General features: G+C 41.3%; 1 protein-coding gene across 4 annotated transcripts in view; it reads left to right on the top strand.

Annotated features, from left to right (window-relative positions):
- TRPM6 (transient receptor potential cation channel subfamily M member 6) overlaps positions 1 to 17,447 on the top strand; it is a 161,114-nt gene extending 143,667 nt beyond the window's left edge. For all 4 annotated transcript variants that reach the window (XM_073345123.1, XM_073345124.1, XM_073345125.1 and 1 more), the window contains 5 exons: positions 10 to 92; positions 3,563 to 3,768; positions 5,861 to 5,912; positions 14,804 to 14,910; positions 16,216 to 17,447. In XM_073345123.1, the coding sequence (XP_073201224.1) occupies positions 10 to 92; positions 3,563 to 3,768; positions 5,861 to 5,912; positions 14,804 to 14,910; positions 16,216 to 16,340 (573 nt within the window). In that variant the 3' untranslated portion in view covers positions 16,341 to 17,447. The remainder of the gene's footprint in view (positions 1 to 9; positions 93 to 3,562; positions 3,769 to 5,860; positions 5,913 to 14,803; positions 14,911 to 16,215) is intronic.
- Positions 17,448 to 21,944: the final 4,497 nt, after the last annotated feature.

Here is a 21,944-nt window from a genome sequence, read left to right on the forward strand (position 1 = left end):
TTTGTTTAGGAAATACAACAACAAAGGGCTGCTCAGAAGCTGATATATACCTTCAACCACCTGAAGCCACATAGCATTCCATATACCCCAAGGTAGGGAAACTGCCTTTCAAGAGTGAGGTGGAAAAGACCAAATACAACCTTCTGCAATATTTGGGTGCTGGGGGCAGGAGTTTTTCAGTGAGACCTCTCAAGTAGGGAACTTATTCCCCTTGTCTGTGGTCTGACAAAGCCCAGCTTTGTTGACTGTCTTTCAAGGCCTATTTTTTTTCTGTGTAGTTTTTATGGAGGGGGTAGGTTGATAACATCTGACTGGGTGGGTGAGGAAATTTTGGGGAAATATAAAGGATCTGGTGGAGTGCATTAACTGGGGCAGAGTGGGAAAGCTTTTTTAATAGATGTCAATTGAAAAGAAATTGTGTCCATGCTTTTAATATTTGTAAAGTGTATAAAGCTTATGCCTGGCATTAATTAAACTGAAATAAATAAATAAAATAAATATACGTGAATTAGAGGCATTGCAGATTTTTTTCTAAGTGTATCTGTTGCTTGTTGGTGTTGAAGAAGTTTGTGAAAGAAGGGCCTGAAACAAAGTCCATTGAAAAATAATTGGAAAGACTCTCATTGACTTCAGTGGCGTTTGGAAAAGGCCCTTACTGAGCAAAAAGGAAAGCCAAGTGTTCATGAGAGAACAGCCAGTCTCCAGTTCTGCTGAGCATGCTGCTCTGAGATGTAGCTGCTTTAGTGTGGGGGGAAAAAATCCTTTCAGGTATGTGAGGTAGTTTCCAGTGGTCTGAAAAGAGAGTGCATGTAAAGAATTGCTTATATTTTGGACATCCCGATAGATCCTTATTCATATGGGAAAGCTGATCAATATTTGCTACTGAGTACTTTCAGTAAAGTTTTACTGTTTCTTTTACGAGGAAGTTTACAGAGTATGACAGGAAACATAAGGCCTTCTGCTCATCAAAGTTTTATCAAAGTGAAAATGGCTTTCCACTTCAGAAAAGCAAAACCTCATGTTTAGGAGGGATGAGCAGATCCGGTTTGGAAAGTATGAGGGCCAAGATATTTGAAGGCCCATAATTCAAATTAGTTATATTATTAGTCAAATAATTAGGGCACATATTTTGTTATGTGCACCAATGCTTTTCCTTCTCTTTTGGTCACAGCCCTGTTTTTTCTATACCATTTCTAGAAATGCCACTGTTAAAACCTGTGCTTCTGTGGGAATGATGACCTCATGTGTGTTACAATTTAGGATTATATGTAGGGCTTGATCTAGAGCCCATTGAAGTCAGTGGGAGTCTTTCTATTTACTTCAGTGGGCATGGATATGATCTCTTTGTATTATATCATTACTACATCAGGGGCGAATATGCAGCATCAGATGTGGAAACCATGAGCTTTTGATCCTGTCCCCAAAACATTCCCATTACCCAGTACCCAGAAATACTCTTGGGAGAAAACAAGTATATTTCTGATCTCTCATTCAGTAGCAGCCACACTTCTACACAAGCCAGTTCCATCTCACTGTATGCTGTTTTTTGTTACCTTTATGAGCATTTTTTTCCCCTTAGGAATAACAATATAGAACTGTGGTTCAGTACTTGGGATCGGGAAGGAATTTCCCCCCAGATCAAATTGGCAGAGATCCTAGAGGGTTTTTTGCCTTCCTCTGCAGAGTGGGACATGGGTCACTTGCTCATCTGAACTATGGTAAATGGTGGATTTTCTGTAACTTGACGTATTTAAGTGTAGAGTTGAGGACATCAGTAACTCAGCCAGAGGTTATGGGCTGACTATAGAAGTGGGTGGGTGAGGGTCTGTGTCCTGTGATATGCAGGAGGTCAGACTAGATCAGTGGCTCTTAAACTTTCCACACTACTGTACCCCTTTCAGGAGTCTGATTTGTCTTGCGTAGCCCCAGTTTCACCTCACTTAAAAACTACTTGCTTACAAAATCAAACATAAAAATACAAAGGTGTCTCAGCACACGATTACTGAAAAACTGCTTACTTTCTCATTTTTACCATATAATTATAAAATAAATCAATTGGAATATAAATATTATACTTACATTTCAGTATATAGAGCAGTAGAAATAAGTCATTGTATGAAATTTTAGTTTGTACTGACTTTGTGAGTGCTTTTTATATACCCTGTTGTAAAACTAGGCAAATATCTAGATAAGTTGATGTACCCCCTGGAAGACTTGTGCATACCCCCAGGGATACGTTTACACCAGGTTCAGAACCACTGGACTAGATGTTCACGATAGTCCCTTCTGGCCTTAAGGTCTATGAATATTCTCCCTGTTCACCCCATTACTTAGATACTGTGGCATCTGTGAGCATTACTGGTCACTGGATATCTTTAGACTGGCTTATTTTGAAGAAAGTTTTTGAGTTTGAGAGGAACCCTGTGACTTTGAGAGACCCTCAAAAAGACAAACAATGCCCCCCCAACCCGCAAAAACAAAACAAAAAACTGCATGCATAATTTTACTCCTTTCTTTCTGCAGAAGAAAGGAAGATTTGAGCCATCTTAACAAAGAGAACCTAGACACTAAATATCCTCTCTCATTAGTTTTACACTGAGGTAAACCCCAATTCCACTGACTTTAGTGGAGCTTCTCCTGATTTATACTGAGTAGATTATCAGGTGTAACATAGTGCGTCCTATGAGCCCAAGTGTGTCTTATAAAAATGAGGATTTTTTTGTTATTTTGAAGACTATCATCAGGCTTTCGCAGGGGAAGGACTGCAACTTTGCACCTCTTTTACAAAATGGTGTGTGATGGTAAATTAACTTTCCAAAGGGGTCCTGACTTAGCATTTTATAGCAGTTGTTGTTCAAGGCCATTTCTTTAATTAATCTTAAAGATTTCAGTCTATCTATTTATGCTATGCTTCCACTACGAGGTAGGGGAGTGATTCACCTGCGTGAGTACACATACCCCGCGCTAGCTCTCCTTGAACAAGAGCAAGTGTAAATAGGAGTGTTGCTGTGATAGCATGAGTAGTGGCAATGGAGTCATGGCTTAACTGTGCCAAGTACAAACCTGCCTGAAACCAGGGGGTCCGTACTTGGCCTGTGCCTCCACAGCTGCTACCCACGCTAATGCAGTTACACTGCTAATAATACTTGTGCTAGATCAATGAGATCAAGGGCAAGTATGTGTATGTGAACAGGGGAATAACACCCTTAGCTCGTAGCCTAGATGTAGCTGTAGAGATTAGCTAGTGTACCAATAGCATTTCCTGGTTTACTCAGCATACGCTTCTTGTCCACTGACACTCCTGTCCACAGAATGGCTTTGGTTTGAGATCATTCTCTGAACTGTCTACTCCAGTAGGTTACATCTCTCAGGAATGACTTCCTGCTATCCACCATTTGTTATCTTCTGCTGCTGAGAGTTTTCTGAGAGGTTTGAAGTTTGTAAATGGTGGAGTAGTGCCCCACTTTTCAGTATATTTGCTTTGCTCCGTAATAATTGTGACCAGATGGCCAGGACACTCATCATCCTGCCAGCTCCTGACTGACAGCATTTTTACCCACAGGTTTCTGGAGGTTTTTTTAATATATTGCCATTCAGCCAATCAGTGGCTCACCATAGAGAAGTACATGACGGGTGAGTTCTGCAAGTACAACAACAACAACGGGGATGAGATTTCCCCCAGCAATTTGCTGGAAGAGATGATGTTGGCTTTCTCTCACTGGACCTACGAGTACACCCGAGGGGAGCTCCTTGTCCTGGATTTGCAAGGTGACTGCCAAAATGTAACAGTTTATTATATAACTTAGAGATGCCACTAAGAAAACAATGTTGAATTCAACTTAGAGAAAAAGAGGCAAATTCTGCCCCCATTTACATCCATGTCAATCCTGAGCAACTCCAAAGACATCCATGGAGTTACTCTGAATGTAGGTGTAAATGAGAACAGTATCTGGCCCCATATATCTAGTTTAGGTGTACAAGCACCGTGTACTAAAACAATGCACAGTAACATTTCAATTGGCTGTATAAAAGCCACTTCACATGTTAATGTTGATGAAGATTGTTAAATATTTGTAACAAAAACACATTTTTCTCATCGGAAGGCTGAAAACTGGCATCAGTTATTTTTTATATTTTTCATTAATAAAACTGTAAACAGTTTAAGTAAGTTGAAGTTCTGAGAACTATTCACAGAGCCTGGTGGCTCCTCAAAAGAACACAGTGTGTGGTATGATCACTTTACAACACATGTGTAAAGGGGAACACGGTATATTTAAAAAAATAAATATTTGACAGTGTACAGAAAACGAACACCATCCATTGCGCAGTTTAAACATCATTGGTTCTCACTCCTATCAAGGGCAATTTGCACTGCTAGGCGTAAGCTTATCATATTTACATTTTACAGCATTCAGAAGCTGTGAATTACAGTAAGAATTCCTGGTCAAGCAAAATAAACCATTAAGTCCATGCTTGCCTTCATTTGATTTTATCTTCACATTAAGAAATATAATGGGACTTTGTATATCTTTGTTACAACATACTGGAACTGAGCCACACCTTGTCCCTTATTTTTAAAATTTGGTTTAGTATAATACTCCTGAAACTGACAGACCAGTACCAGTGGCTTTCGCCTGCAAAAGGGAAGTATGTGCATAAATCTTTGCAAAACTGGGGCCCTCATTTCCATCCCAAACCAGGAAAGAGAAGTGTGAAAAAAATGGAATAAAATTATTTACAAAATTCTTTTAAACCTGAGAAAAGGTCTGACTTAGGTATGGGTCAGCGTTCGGTTTGTCCATACTAGATTGGCTGTCCCTAAACTGGAGCTCTCTAATCAGAGCACAAAATCTGTTTCTGTTGGAATTCCAGGCAGACTAGTCTGTCTATTGGAAACGTGCAACTAAAGGGATGTGCGTGTGTGTAAAAATCTCTCTCTCTCACACACAATATCTATAACTATATTTATTATACTTTTATTTAAATATATTCTTTATTAAGAAAGGCCCATTGTCATTGGAATGTGTTACAAATTTTCAGGTGTTTTAATATACGGGGAGCACAATAGTTATAGCTATTCTTTACCTATCTACCTGTATCCATTGCAGCACATGAGTTCGTCACGAATGGACCGTGGGAATTAAAATAATTGGATGCTAATGTTCATGGAAGTTTTCCTGTACATCAGCAGCCCAATCATTTACTAAGATATAAGGCAATGACTTTTTAAAGTAGAATCCCATAAGCGCTAATGGGGCATTGGTTGAAGAGAGGAATTTAGAACAAAGGAATCTGTTCTTCCACTGATTTACCATAAAACGCCTATTAGCACTGATTGGAGTTACCTATCTAACTCTACTGTAACCACCACCAGAATGTCAGGGGAGAATAGACCCCAGCATCCTCACAGCACAGCATCTAAATAAAGGGACATATTCTGATACCCTTACTCACCTTGAATAGCACCTTTCCTCTTGAGTGGTCCTATTGAAATCAACGGGATTTTAATAATGAAATAAGGTGCTATTAATCATGAATACAGGCCTCAGGATTTGGCCTCATTTTACTGTAGTTACAACAGTTTTGGCAACTCTTTCCATGGTTTCATAGTATAGAATCATTTGGGTAAGTTTCTAGCCTATCCATTCATAAATCAACCAGCACGTAATATCAGGAATGGGGTGAGAACAATTAGCATTCATTTGTCTATTTTTAACAAATAGTTTAGCATTTTATTTCTACCTTAAGTGTAAATTTAGAGTCTATAGAGGAAATTGGTATTTACATGGTTATGATTTCATAACATGATATTTAAAAAAAACAATCTTTGCTTGTAACACTCTCTTCTAATTTACTGTAGGTGTTGGGGAAGTCCTTACAGATCCATCTGTTATTAAACCTGAAGGCAAGCAGTAAGTTTATTGTCATTTTATTAGCTGTCATTTCAGAACATGAGGTGTTTGATGTAATTCACTTCAGACAATTGATAGTTAATGGTGTATTTTAAGTGGATATTTACATTCTCAATGAGTGTTTTTGATTATTATTTTTTTTTTTTAGTCAGGAGTTAAATACTTGATTTGAATGTAGTAGTTATGTTTTTTTTCCAGATGGTGTAGTTCCAACTGAATAATTATACATGATCTAGGAAAATGGGGAGGGGACTGGGCACACAAGATTCCTGGTTTCACAACAGGATTGTTAATAGTGCTTTTTATATACACAACTCTTCATATACAATGGCTCTGATCCATATGGGGAGACACAATGGTTTTGTTTCTGGCCTGGGGTGTACAAGAGGTCATACTAGATGATCTGATGGCCCCTTCTGACCTTAAATTATGACACTTGGGGCTTGACTTCATTGAACACTGAGTTCACAGCAAGCTGGGATGTGAATATACTGCATGCTAACTGTCCATGTGGACCCTGATGATGTGCACCAGAAGTTTGTTAGTGCACTTTAATCTACTCCTGTTTCAAAGCAGAGTAGATCAGAGTATACTGTTATACTGTTAGATCCCATCGGATCAGTTAGTGCGTGACAGACCAAGTCAGGGGTGTATTCACACCCCAGCTCTGTGTGAACTAAATGTTTGTGTGGACAAGCCCTTAACCTGCACAGAGGCCCCAGGTCAGCGTGGCTCCACACAGACAGATGTATGGATGATCTGTATGGATCAGAGTGTTGGATCAAGCCTTGTCTATAGTTAGATCTCACAGTACCCTAAGTACTGGGTACATATCATTAACCCAATTTCACAAAAGGGGAAACTGAAGTTCAGAAATATTAAATGACTTGCCCAAGACACAGAACAAGTCAATTCCAGAATTGGAATTAAAAACATGATCTCCTGTCTCCAAAACCATTATTATGACTAATATTATTTGTATTATCAATAACATTAGTAATTAATAAACATTCGCACAACATTAATAAGTAATTACTATCACATTTTGATTATATATACTATATATGTATTATTGAAAAAATGTGCTAGGTGTTTCACAACAAATATAAGACAATCTACTTTTGACCCCTCATACAGGCCTTACTTGGGGCCACAGGACCCATATGCACAGTACCCAGAGTCCGTATGAGTCAACAGGGAGTCTTGCCATCCCTCCCCTCCTAGAGGTCAGATGGAAACTCCTGAGCCTGTGGAAGAGGAGGAGGATGAACCGGTTGCTCCAGTCTTGCTGTCTCTTCCTGATGACCACAGTTAATTCCAAAAGCTGGTTCAGAGAGGGGCAGAAGAGCTCTAAATCCCCTTAGAGGAAGCCTAGGACTCACAACACAACCTCCTGGGCCTCCTACAGCTTTTAGGATCCAGCTCAGTAGCTCTCCCACTGAAAGAGGCCATACTGGACCCAGTATGGCATATGCCAGCTATCTGTGCCCTGCCTTCAAGAGGGCAGAAAAGCTGTAATTTGTCCCCTCTGAGAAAATAGAGGTCTTGTTTTCCCACCTGGCCCTGAACTTCCTGGTTGTCCAAGTGGTCATGGAAAGGTCCAGACAACACCACCAGGGGTCACCTCTGCTGATGAGGAAGCCAAATATTTGGACCTTATGGAGAGAATGGAGTCTATTTCCACCAGCCTCCAATTTAGAATTTCTAAATTCCAGGACCTTCTGGCCAAATATGATTTTTTGAACTATTCTACATTCTTGGCCTGTAAAAACTAATTACCCTGGGAGGATAGGGCTCAATTTCAAGCCCTTATTGGGTGATGGCAGATTGGTTGTAGGAACCTTGTTACAAGCAAAAGTCAATGCTGGTTCAAGATCCATGGTGACTGCTATAGTGATGCACCAGGAATCTTGGCAACACTCTGCGGGGTTCCCCAGAGAGGTACAGAACACTGCACAGGATTGCCTTTCAGTGAAGTCAATCTTTTTAATGAAAAAATAGATGAGTCTTTGCATTCACTAAAGGATTCTAGGGCGGCAACCCTCTGTTCCCTGGGTATGTATACACCAGCCCTGAAGAAGAAGTACCAGAAGCAACCTTACAAGCAGAGGTCTTTATCACAGCCTTTCTACCACCAGTTCCTGTTATGAGCCACCTCACATATGCCAGAAGGTGCAGAAATCAAGATACTTTGCCCCATTCACTTCTACTGCAGTCACCCAGCCAAAAGATTCTTTTGATGGTACTTTGGGGAACTGCAAATTAACGTTGATGCCATCTCCATCCAATTTCGAGATCCATTTTTGTCGATGCCTACCATAATTTCCCCACAATTGGAGGTCAATAACAACAGACAAGTGGGTGCTGGCTATCATCCATCTGGCTATATCATCGAGTTTCTCTCTTTACCCCCTCCACTACCTCTTTCTGTATCCCTTTTGAAGGTCCATTAAAGGAGGAGATCCTCCTTCAGGAGATAACACCCCTCCACAAATGCTGAGCAATAGAGTATGTACCTCTTTATCATCAAGGAAAAGGGTTTTATTTCAAGTATTTTGTAGTCCCAAAAAGACAAGTGGGTGGAGACCCATTGTCAACCTGTGGTGACTCAAGGTCTTCATTCATAAGGTACAATTCTACATGGCATCAGTAATAACATCCCTAGAAAAAACAAATGATTCACAACTCTCGATATAAAAGACATGTACTTTCAGTGGATATTCACCCTTCGCACAATAGATTCCTCATATTTGTGGTGGGTCCTGACCACTGTCAATACAGGGTATTCCCGTTTGGTCTAGCAACTACACCCAGCGTCTTTACAAAATTATTTTCTGTAGTAGCCACACAATTTAGACTGAGTGGTTCTACCATCTTCCAGTGTCTACATGATTGGCTTCTTACGGACAGGACATATTCAGAAGTCATAATGTCAACCTCATCTCTGCTTCATCTCCTAGAATCCCTGGGAATCTCTGTGAACATGCAAAAGTCTATCCTGGCTCTGGCTCAGACTATAGATTTCATGGGAGTGACCTTAGATTCAAAACAAGGGCTTAGCTCCCCATGACTTAGATTCCAAGTCATGGGCAACCCAATAAATCAGGTTATGCACAATCCTCTGATATTGGTCTGGATTTGCCTTACTCTCCTAGGTCACATGCCATCATCTACTTACATACTGCTGTTCATCCATCTCCATGCCTTTACGCTTGGCTTCAAACAGTATGTATACTGAGCAAACACAGCATGAACACTGTAGTGACAATCCCCAATAAGATAAGGGCCTCTCTGATTTGGTGAAAAGATTCTGCACAAATATGCATGGGCATTCCTTTCCTATCCCCCACACCCAACAGGACAATAATCACAGCTGCCTGCTTGTTAGGTTTGGGGATGCACATGGACAGTCACATAGCACAGTGCACTTGGATGGCTTGGGAACCAGAATGCACATAAATCTTGTGGAATGCAGAGCAGTCGGAGAAGCATGCAGGGCATTCTTACCATTAATTCAATCTTATGCTCTCTCATAATGTCAGACAATATGACAACCATATTCTACATAAACAAACAGGGAGGAGTAAGTTCCATTGCCTTGTGTATAGAAGAGGTCAATGTATGGAACTGGAAGAATCACAATCACTCTATCAGCAGTGTACTGCCCTGGAGCCAAAAATTCACTGGCAGACAGCATCAGCAGGTACTTTGCCACTGATCATAAGTGAGTGCCTCACAGCTCAGTGGTAAACAGCATCTTTGCTCAGGGGGAGCCTACCTGGGACCTGCTCCCAGACAAATGGGAAGTACAGCACATACCGTTCCAAGGGAGCTCAGGGCCAGTTATTCAGTGGTGATGCTGTCCTACTTCTTTGGATAGACCTTTTGAACTATGCCTTTCCTCCTATACCACTACTTCCTCAAGTTTTACGAAAGATTTGACAGCACAGAGCATGAACCATTTTCATTGTGTCCAAATGGCCTGAACTGTTCTGCTTCCCAGGTCTCCTGCATGTGTCGGCCCAGCTATCCATCAGCATTCATCCCTTCAAGGACCTCTTGACTCATGATCAGAAATCCCACCCGAGAAGCTCTTCACCTCCCGGGTTGGTATTTGGATGGGTGTCGGATCTAGAACATTCCTATTCAGAAACTGTGCAAGTCGTTCTCACTAAAGCAGAAAGGACTCCACCAGAAAATGTTACCTAGCCAAGTGGAAGCATTTTTCTGTCTGGGCCCAGCACCACAGTATGTCTCCTGTTACAATAGGTAGTCCTGATATCTTTGATTACTTCCTTACCCTCAAGAAGATGGGTCTTTCCCTTAGCTCGATGCGAGTTTTCCTATAGGCAATTAGGTCATGTCACCCTCCAATAAATGACTCTCTGTATTTACTCATCCAATCACCTCTAGGTTCTTAAAGTGTTTAATTAGAGCTTTCCTACCAATAAGAAAACTAACCCCTCAATGAGACCTTAATTTAGTACTTTCATCACTTTTCAAGCCACCTTTCAACGCCCTGGCTACCTGTTCAATGCTTCATCTGTCTATGAAGGTTGCTTTCCTCATTGCCATCACCTTGGCCAGGCAGACAGGTGAACTGGGGTTCCTAACGGCAGATCCTTATTACACACTATTTGATAATGACAAAGCCTTGCTATGACTACATCCAAAATTTACCCCTACAGTAGTTTTGGAATTTCACATAAACCAGACTATCCAGTTACTTCTGATCTTCCCAAAACCTCACGCTGCCAGCAAAGGAAAAGATTTTATTCCCTTGATGTGAAATGATCATTGGCATTTTACCTATAGAGAACAAAACAGATTGAAAAGTCACCCGGCTGTTTGTTGCCATAGTAGAATGAAAACAGTGGTTCTACAAACAACCAGACCTCCTCCATCATCGCACCCTCCTTCTCACTGAGTACTGCTTGTCAGTCACCCACAGTGGAATACACATAGGGACCAGCACTCAAAGAAGAAAGGGAAGTTACGTACTTTTTGTAACTGGAGTTCTTCGAGATGTGTGGTCCCTGTCTGTATTCCACTATGTGCCCTCCTTTCTCTCTGCTAAGGATCATCTCTGATTTGTGCTAAGAGGAGGATCTGGAGATGTGTTGGTTGACTTTTCCCCTTACGCAATCAGCACAGAGCATCAGGAAAGCAAGGGTATGGACCAATGGATACTCAGGCACATGGAATGCATGTGTACCCACAGTGGAATACAGATAGGAACCACACATCTTGAAGAACTCCAGTTATGAAGGGTAAGTACCTTCCATCGTTTATGGACACTTAAAGCATTACACCCAGATTAATAAAAACGAGTTATACAGTTTCCATTTAAAAGGCATTCAGTATACTAGCTAAAGATGAGTTATAGCAGACACTGATTAATGAAGCAAAAAAACCAGCTTGCTCTTCATGTGTTAGGGGAAATCTTAAGAACTGCAATAAGCAAAATAGTGTTGTTTTGACTTGGTGATCTGAGAGAATATGACAATGAAGCTACAGATGGCACTTGTATGCAGCTAGCAATATACTTGTGTAAAGTGATCATTCCAGAGATATACTTCCTAAAAAAACCCAAACTTTAAAATTCACTCTTAACTTTCTCCTTCACTCACTCACAAGGGAAAAATTCCAGAGTATTGGGGTCTGTTTTATGTTTTCCTTTATCGATGACTTATTTCTCCAAAAATTGCATGCTGCTTGAAAAGTTGCTAGCAAGACTCAAAGGCATGTCTTTGAGCTCATATTCTCTTAGATACCATAAGAGAGTGGGCGACATCTGACTGATGGGGCTGGTGCATATTTTAGTACTACTAATAATCATTATAATTATTATTAATGTGTTGTTTCTTTAGTTCCATTGATTCTGGGATTCATTTTTAAAGTAATTTGTGTGGGAGATTTATGCCATTATCTCATAATGGGTCTTTTCTTTCGTGCATTCTACCATTGCCTTTAAAATGGAGTTTTCAATGCCAAGACCCGCCCCTCTATGATGGCATGATGATATTTGTCACAACAGTTCTGTAGTTTTCTATACACTAGTTCAGAGGTGCTGTAAATAGGGGTTTATGTTTCGAGTTAGCAAATAAGGATGAGCAGCATTAGCCTGGCATAACTTACATACTGAGAGAGCTGACGAACAGGCTTGTAGCAAGAAAAACATGCCACAGGAGGGTATAAAAAGATATAAGACAAAGGAGATGGCTGTGGTTAAAGGCAGTAGGAGTTAGAACTCCCACTATCTCCACGCAGATGCCAAGGTAGGCGGTTGGGACACCAGCAAGCAGAGGTGTCTGAAGGGCCATCAGCATGTGTCTGAAGGGCCAAAATAAAACTTTTCTAGCGCATTTGTACAGAACTAGGCTTCCCTTCAGTGTGCTGGACAGGCCATCTACATGGCTTGAATGCAGGACCTCCATATCTGAAAGCACGAGCCAGTATAGCTTGAGCTGACAGACAAGGTCCATTAGTTCAGAGGCAGCTCAGACTCCTCAACTTTGTTGTGGTCTAGGCACTGCGGGGGACGGACTCACACTGCATTAGCACAGGCATGCTGCTTTACTTACAAGAGTGCCTAAGGGCTTGTCTACGCTACCAAGTTTTGTTGACAAAACTTATGTCGACACCCAAAAGTCGACAAAACAAAAATCGCCAAAGGGTGTTCACACTTGCTCCCTCTGTCGACAGCTCATGTCCACACTGGGGACACCATCATTGACAGGGTGAGCAATGCACAGTGGGTATGTATCCCACAGTGCAGTGTTGAGGGAGGGAAGAGCTGATCTCTGCGCATCTTGGGATTCTCTCCGAGTTCTCCCACAGCCCCCTCAGCTGCCGAGAGCAGCATCATGAGTAGCTCTGTGAGCTCTCGGTGCTGAGAAAGGGCAAAGCAGCATGGCAGTCTGTCCCCCTCCCCTGCAGCAGCAGTCTGCCTGCTGCTGCATTCCTAGTGCAGGGCAGAACAGGAGCATTCCAATGATTTGCTCTTTGTTTGTTCCCCAAAGGGAGCAGCACACAGATACTTCCCGCTGCTTTGAAAGGGGAGGGGCACATGCCTGCAGGGCAGCAGAGATCAAAACACTGAGCAGAGCAATCAGGGCAGGCAATGTGGGATACTGGCGGAAGCCAGTTCTGTGGACAAAACAATCAGCAGTGTCTACACTGGCTCTTTGTCCATAATAAAAGGAGGGGAACAGACAAAAGTTTCTGGTAGGGGTGGAAGTTTTTTGTCAAACTGGGCATTTTTTACGACAAAAGTCCCATTATAGTGTGTAGGCTCATGCTGTTTTGTCGCCAAAAGGCAGTTTTTGGCGATAAAACTTGCCAGTGTAGACAAGCCCTATGACTGCAACTTGTTGGCACTTTACCAAATTGGACCAAAAGCGACTACCACATACCATGGTATTCAAAGTGCTTTGATGGCACTTTAATACCTTGCAGCTTCTACTCTATTTCTGTGGCACTAAGGAGCCATAGAGGACACTAGAACTAGTCCTAGTTGTGTTATTTCCTTGAATGAGCCTGGGAACAGTCTCTGCTTCTCAGCCAGACATTAAATTGTTATCAGGCCTCCCATTCTAGGTTTGGTGTTTCTTCTTTGTAACCACTGTACTTCTCTCCAGGGGAAATGGGGATTCATTTTATATATATATGGGAAAAGTCAATTTTTGACCATGCCCTTTTTGAAAGCTGCTCTCCTTTGAGGTGATTGATGTGTTTTTGTGTGGAGAGTAGAGATTTGTGAGAGTCAGATTCTTTTTTTCAGGTCTGCTTTTCTGAGCTATAATTGATTTCAGATTTTAAAATGTGTTGTTTCCACTCTGCATGTCATTAAAATAAAATATTAGCTTTCATAAAGTTTCTTTGGAAGTGTTCCTTATGTGCTCTGTTCCATGATGTCTAGAATGTCAATTAAATCCTCGAGAATAATGGTGGAGAAATATTAAAATTAATGAACACTGATCTTTCAAATGACATTAAGAATCTGTTATAATTATGCAGTTCTTCTAATACATGTCTGGTTTATCTTAGTCTATTTGTTATTTTGTCAGCTTCATCCAGAATATGCTATATGCTTCCACAAATGAATTTGGTTACATTGCTGAATTTCCCAGAAAATGTAGGAATACAGAAATGAGTACAGTTGGAAGCAGATAATTGAAGAGCCTTGTTTACTAGCAATGCACTGTATTCTTAATAGGTGTTGGTGTAAATAGAGTTCTTCTTGTTTTAGGAAATTTCTTTCTGTTTGCAAACGCTGGAACTGTATTTGTTTAAATGATCTGTTCCTAAATCAGGTCATAGTTCCATTGAATTTCACTTCTTTGGTAGCTCTGGTTTATACCCTAATGTCTCCCACAATCCTATTCATTCTGTAGGTCTGGAGAATAGTTGGTGCAGCACAACCATGATGGTCCTGTTGTGGGGTAGGTGGAGGGAGGTCCACACCAGGAGCCCATGCCCCCCAAGCACCATAGATCACAATTCTGTCAAGAGGGTTTTAGTGGGGACTGAGTAAATCAACCAGGGATTCTCTCCCCAGTGGAGACAGAGCACAGTGGCCATTAGTATTCCTGGACCTTTGAGGTTACAGAAGTAGCCAGGGAGTAACCTGGTACTCCTCCATGGGCTGAGTTGGAGGAGGATAACTTCATTAATCTCCCCAGTTGTGCACTGGAGACAAGGTTTGACCCCATTTATTTAAAAGGTTTTGGTTGTACTTTGGTTTGCTACACAGAAAAAATGGTCTCACTGAATAACTTATCCCTGAAACAGCTTCACTACATTCTAAAGAGTAGTATTCCAAGGGATAATGCATAAAGCACATCCTTTCTTTAACTTTCAGCTCACTGATATTCTCTCATTTCTTTCAGATCTGGAAGGATGGTGTTTGGACCAGCAAACCTAGGGGAACATGCAATTAAAAACTTCATTACAAAGCACTGTTGTAACTCCTGCTGCAGGAAGCTGAAACTTCCTGGTATGAACTGTAAGATTTTATATGTTCCTGAGCAAATCCATTTTAAGAACAGAGTTCTGTAGAAGCTGGTATGGGTGGCATATTGGGCATACTGTTGTGTCTTATTTCCAGTCCATGTCTAACTTTCTAACTCCAAAATAACAAAGGTCCTGAAATGACTAACAGGTATTGTCTTAGAACTCTGGTGAGTTGTGATTGAGTAACACTGACAGGTTATCTTTTTCCTCAGTAAAGCTGATGATCTGGAGCTCCCTTTGCATGCACAGATGAAGCTGCGCTGCACTGATTGGCACTCAACTTCCCTTTTTCTTTTGCCTGGCTATCATTTTTAAATTAGAAGCCATCAGTCAGAGGTCTGGAGTTCATGATGTGAACCCCTACCATTAAACACACATTAAATTATTTTCTTCTCCATGTAAAATGATAGATCACTTTCCAGCGGGATCAATATAGTTACCACAGCAATAATTTTTAGCGTTTAAATAAGGGTCTGAGAAAATCCGTAAAAATCAGCAATGCAGCAGCCCACAGAGAGATCTCCGTGAGTCTTTCTCTGCTTGCAGATGTTACCTTCAAACTTGGCTCCATATATCACAGCTTTTGCTTTCTATGTATTTGGAACCACCTATCACATACATTATATTTGTTAGAAATGTACTTTTCATTGTGATGTAGATCAGATCTGTTTTATGGGGCTCAGAGTGTCAAAAATAATTGCAGTTCTGGGTGAAAAGTGTTGTAATATGGTGTCGGATGAAAGACAGAGAATTGCTATCTATGTTTTTTTTTTCTAATGAAAAATACTCTGATTTCAATAGCTGCCTCATTCTGAATATGGTTGCTTGCCTCTGTGGCCAATGGATATTGGGATGCGGGAGGAAGGGGCAGGACTTGCAAATGATTAACTAGTAGTGTAGGACAGTGGAGAATACATTTGTGTAAGTTCCCCACCCCCTCTGCCTATCCATGGGTCCTCCTCTAGTGCATCTCCTCCCACTCTGGGCTGACCTCTCTTAGAAAGAGTCAGGTCAGTTTAGCATCTCCCTCTCCCCCAATGCACAATATAGGGTGACCAGATGTCACAATTTTATAGGGACAGTCCCAATTTTGGGGTCTTTTTCTTATATAGGGTCCTATTACCCCCTACCCCTGTCCCGGTTTTTCACATTTGCTGTCTGGTCACCCTAGCACAACATAGGATTAACGTGCCCCTTACTCTCACCCTCAGGATCTGGCTTTTGCATAGTCTGCATATATTCTTCAAACAGTTACTGTCCATGTCACTGAATTTGTTTCCCCCCACAGATATGAGACGAAATGACTACACCCCTGCAAGGCTCAATCCAGCTGTCAAAGTGGAGACAGAGGCAGGAGCAGAGAGTGCTGTTGCTACTGATGACAAGCTTCTGGAAAATTATACCCGTCTGTGATCAAGCAGGGTGACTTTTGGCCTTTTGAACACTTGAAAACACTCCTTACTTAGTTTTGTCACCTGTCAGTCTGAAAGGACAAAATCTTGGGTATGTCTATACCATAACCACAGGGTATGACTGTAGGTCAAGTAGGCATTCCTGAGCTAGCTTTAATGTAGGTCAGGTCCCGTAGCAGTGAAGTTGTGGCAGCAGGAGTCTGTGTGGCTTGTATGAACCTGCCTAGAACCCTGGGTAATTATTCATGGGGGAAGCTCACGCTACTGTGGGTTAACTGTTCTGGGACCCAAGATAGCTAGATTAGGTGGAGTATGTGTATTCAAGCTATAATCACATCCTTTGATTACAGTATAGACAAACCCATAAATGCACAAGAGTGATATCCTACAGGTAAATAGGGCACATGTTTTCCAAAGGAAATTCTTTATTTTCAGTGCACTGAAGATTTTTGTACTTTGTTGTAATACTGCTTAGTAAAAAGACTGGAACAGGGGGCTGCCTTACCTGCTAATAAAGTTCATTTATACTTCAGTGCCTTAGCTGGACATATGATATGAAGCTGAACGGTGTTTATTTTGGAAAATAAATGGGGCTGTTTTTTTAAAGTTGTATTTCCCCAAGTAGGAATTATATGGTGCTTATTTCCCTGCTACCTTACCTGATCCCTGCTTTCAGTAAAACAATGTATGTATGCATATGCATAAATAGCTCTAGAGCTGTATACATGGCCCCCGTGTGTTCAGTGTGGAGAAAACTGGGAAAATGTTTTTTGGTGATTCTGTAGTGCAGTTTGGATGCAGAGATGGGCCATGTGAGAACAATGATAAAGATTCTCCAGTGTATCTAGTTGCCTAAATCCCATGGGATTTAAGTTCTGAAATACCTCTTGAGTCTCTGGGCTCAGGAGTTTAAAAGTCATGTAAACAAAAGTCCTCATTCTGTGAGTTTGGGAGAGGACTGCACCGTGCAATGATGGCCCATTCCTGCATTCTTTTCATACCCCAAAAATCCCATTAAAGTGAAAACTGGAGGTGTAATGAAATTGCATGTCTTTCCAAATGTGAATAGGTCAGAAGGTGAATTCATCTGCTGCAAAAGCACTATACTTTTTACAACCAAATAATTTCAATTTTTAAATAGCATTTTGTCTTTCTTGAAAATGTCTGTAATTTGAAAAAAAAAACCCTCTCAATTCTTTAAGTTTTAAGATACAATAGAAAATTGAAAAAACCTAATGAATAATATAAAATTACACTTGCTTGGGTGTTTAGTTGAATATTGTAGGTACTTGGCTTTTCTCCCAAAGTGTGATTGAGTAGGTGTAGAGATACATTTTCTTTTCGCTCTTTCCTACTGAGATCCAGTGGTAGATCAAAGATTTATGCATGTGCTTAAATTGTGCACTGTGATTTCAATGGAACTACTCAAAGCAGGGGGTACAAGTAAGCACGTCTTGGCAGGATTGGGGCCGTAGTGACCCCAGCGTTGCACTTTCTAAAATCTTTAACCCCTCCAATCAAATTCCAAATCTTGCGTTAGCTGATTTCTTCTTCTTGTTGTAAATAGTTGATGCTAGAAATGCCAAATTTTGGAACTTAAAAGGATAGGAAACGTCAAAAAAACAAATCTTACATTTCTGTTTTTCTCTATACTATATTTTGTAGCTGCTGAACCACTCATTGCAGAAGTCATCATGAGACTTTGAGTGTCTGAGAGTTGCGAACAAAGACATTCTAGTTGACTCTGTGGAAGAAGATTGTAATGTCACGTGATTGCACCAGTAATTTTGTTTCCTTTTAGGCAGCATATCTTTCTAAATCATGCACTGAAGCAGACCATTACAGGTCAGTGCATAGCTAAGCTACCTGGGATAATATCCTAGCTCCATTGAAAAAAAAAAGGAATTTTGTCATTGACTTCAATAGGTTCAGGATTTCACCCTGGAATCCAGTGTTTTTCATTTACTGGGGCTCGATCTTGCTGTCATTGCAGTCAGTGACAAAACTCCCATTACTTTAACTGAGAGCAGCATTGTGCCCCACTATGACTTGACATGAATTTGGTACATTTAGAGAATGTATATGTAGATGTAAGCAGGGTCTGAATGAGTTTCTCCCGTGACAGCTAGCTGGGATGGGGAGAGACTTCAGGAGCAAACTGTATTTACATGAACATGCTCTGCCTAGATATACAGCAGATAGAGTGGTGTTGCTCAAAGTGATCAACTTTGGCTGGTGTTGGGTTACAAATAATTTTAGTACTAAATACAGGAGTAGTGAAAAGTTGTTATCAGTGTTGTTGTATTGTATGAATAAAGGGGAGCAGAACTGTGCTTAACCTGCACAGGGGTCACCCTCAGCTGAAAGGACCTTGGTAAGCCCGGGGCTCAAATGCCAGACCCTGGTGAAAGTAAGAGGGGTGGGGACAGGTGTCCCAGCCAGGCGGTGGGGACTCTCCCTAAGGGTCCCTGGTCTGATTTAACCTGTTCCTCCCCACTGCTCAAAGATAGAGCTAAATAGGCTCCATTAGGAGCCTTTTGTTATTTTAAGTGCTCAAAAGAGCTGAAATCACTTGTGGTGGGGCAGTGTTTCTGCCCAGCATAAGAGCTGACAATCATTAAGATACTGACCTGTAGCGGTCACAGCAGAGAGGCAGGTGTCAGCAAAAGGTGACTGAGGAGTGGCCGGTGGGAGCGGTGAACTGACAAGTGGCTGGTGGGAGTGGCAAGCAGTCAGCTGGCTGGGCAGCAAGGAAGAGCATCTGGCAGGGCGGCCAGCCAGAGCAAGTGCTCATCTGGCTGGGAGGTGAACTCTCACAGATGCACCTCTGAACTCTGGGTCCTCACTGACCAAAGACAACCACTGTGAGTGTGGTATGGTGAGGGAGCAGAGAGGGACACAGTAAAGGAACTTTTGGTTGTAGAACTCAAGAACACGAGGCAGAAGACACCACCCCACGCACCCTGGGGTGGGTGTCCTGCTCGCAGTTTTAGGTTTATGAATCCTGCTTGTGGCATTTTTCCTAATTAATGTTGTGTGACTTCCCCCTGTCTTTAAAATATTCTTTTCTTTGCTTTTTCTTTCAGCAAACGGGATGTTAGGAATCATTAAAATAGGGATAGAGAATAAGACGGAGAATATCTTATTGCCCTTATATAAACCCATGGTATGCCCACATCTTGAATGCTGCGTACAGATGTGGTCCCCTCATCTCAAAAAAGATATATTGGCATTAGAAAAGGTTCAGAAAAGGGCAACTAAAATGATTAGGGGTTTGGAACTGGTCCCATATGAGGAGAGATTAAAGAGGCTAGGACTTTTCAGCTTGGATAAGATGAGACTAAGGGGGGATATGATAGACGTATATAATATCATGAGTGGTGTGGAGAAAGTGAATAAGGAAAAGTTATTTACTTGTTCCCATAACATAAGAACTAGGGGCCACCAAATGAAATTAATAGGTAGCAGGTTTAAAACAAATAAAAGGAAGTTCTTCTTCACTCAGTACACAGTCAACCTGTGGAACTCCTTGCCTGAGGAGGTTGTGAAGGCTAGGACTATAACAGGGATTAAAAGAGAACTGGATAAATTCATGGAGGTTAAGTCCATTAATGGCTATTAGCCAGGATGGATAAGGAATGGTATCCCTAGCCTCTGTTTGTCACAGGCTGGAGATGGATGGCAGGAGAGAAATCACTAGATCGTTACCCATTAGGTTCACTCCCTCTGGGGCACCTGGCATTGGCTACTGTCGGTAGACAGGATACTGGGCTGGATGGACCTTTGGTCTGACCCAGTGTGGCCATTCTTATGTTCTTACGACTCTGTGCTTGTGAGTGGGGAAGTATTGGCTTTCAGAGGCGCCCAGGGATGGTGTATAATTTTCCCCGATTACTGGGTGGGGGCTCAAGCCAGTTCTGTGTTGTATTATTGGAAAGGAACTCCTAAATATTGAACCATCCATATTTTAAGCATGTGTTTAAGATCAATTAAATTAATTCCTTAGAGTTAGGCACATGCGTAAGTGCTACCTTGAATAGGGATACTTTCCTGAATCGATGCCATAATTTGGGCCTAACTGACTTTCTGGTGACTTTTTAAGATTACACAGAAGTCTTTAAAGTAGTCTTACAACGTATTTAACCTTGACTGTGCCCTAGTCTACACTAGGACTTTAGGTCGAATTTAGCAGCGTTAAATCGATGTAAACCTGCACCCATCCACATGATGAAGCCCTTTTTTTCGACTTAAAGGGCTCTTAAAATCAATTTCCTTACTCCACCCCTGACAAGTGGATTAGCGCTTAAATCGGCCTTGCCAGGTCGAATTTGGGGTACTGTGGACACAATTCGACGGTATTGGCCTCCGGGAGCTGTCCCAGAGTGATCCATTGTGACTGCTCTGGACAGCACTCTCAACTCAGATGCACTGGCCAGGTAGACAAGAAAAGAACCGCGAACGTTTGAATCTCATTTCCTCAAGAAAAAAGGCGCAAAACGATTGTCTGCTGCTGCTTTCACGGAGGGAGGGAGAGAACGGGGGCCTGAAGATATGTACCCAGAACCACCCGAGACAATGTTTTAGCCCCATCAGGCATTAGGATCTCAACCCAGAATTCCAATGGGCAGCGGAGACTGCGGGAACCGTGGGATAGCTACCCACAGTGCAACACTCCGGAAATCGACGCTTGCCTCGGTACTGTGGAAGCACTCCGAGTTAATGCACTTAATGCACTTAGAGCATTTTCTGTGGGGACACACACACTCGAATATATAAAAACAATTTCTAAAATATCGACTTCTATAAATTCGACCTAATTTCGTAGTGTAGACATACCCTTAGTTACGACACTGTTTAAACAATAGTTGTTGTCCTCTTAAGAATTTGTGGCTTCTGAAATTTGCAGTAACTCTCATGAGTGGTTATAATTATGTGAACTGCAAATTGTTACTTGCTTATTATTTTGACATTACTTTCTAATGTATATGCGTGCCCAGGTAAATATATATCAAAGTAATCATGGATTCTTTTAACAGTGCCCAAGAAAATCACAGATGTTTTTAAAGGCAGTTAATGTGAACATGTACAATGTCAAACTCTGCTTAATCTCTAATGCTATAACCGCAATACAGTGCCTGCCTTTACAACTGTTTCAGGCTGCATTTCCAACATAGTACTCATCTTTTCCATGTATGCACAATGCACTGTAGTAAATTTTCAATAGCTATAGCTGTTAATTACTTTTACCTTAACTTAAAATACACACTTGAGAAGGGCTGATTTCCATTTCATATAGTTTTAAATCTGATATTTTGACTAAAAATGTCTTTTTTCTGTCTCTTTTACAGTGCATTGTAAAGTGTAATAAGAAAAATTAGAGAATTTTTTTTTCTTTAATCCTCAGTGTCAATATCAACTATTTCTGAGATTCTGCAAACTCCTGCTAACATTGTCCCTTTGAAATCAATGTCAATACTCCTGTTGACTTCAGTGGGGACAGGGTCAGGCCCCTTATTAACAAAGATCATTCATGTGCGCAAAGGGTATGCAGGATTGGGCTTTTTCTCTGGTTACTTAGTGCCACCCACTGCAGAGTAAATAATTC

The sequence above is a fragment of the Lepidochelys kempii genome, chromosome 5, assembly GCF_965140265.1.
Source record: "Lepidochelys kempii isolate rLepKem1 chromosome 5, rLepKem1.hap2, whole genome shotgun sequence".
In the NCBI taxonomy this organism is placed as follows: domain Eukaryota; kingdom Metazoa; phylum Chordata; order Testudines; family Cheloniidae; genus Lepidochelys; species Lepidochelys kempii.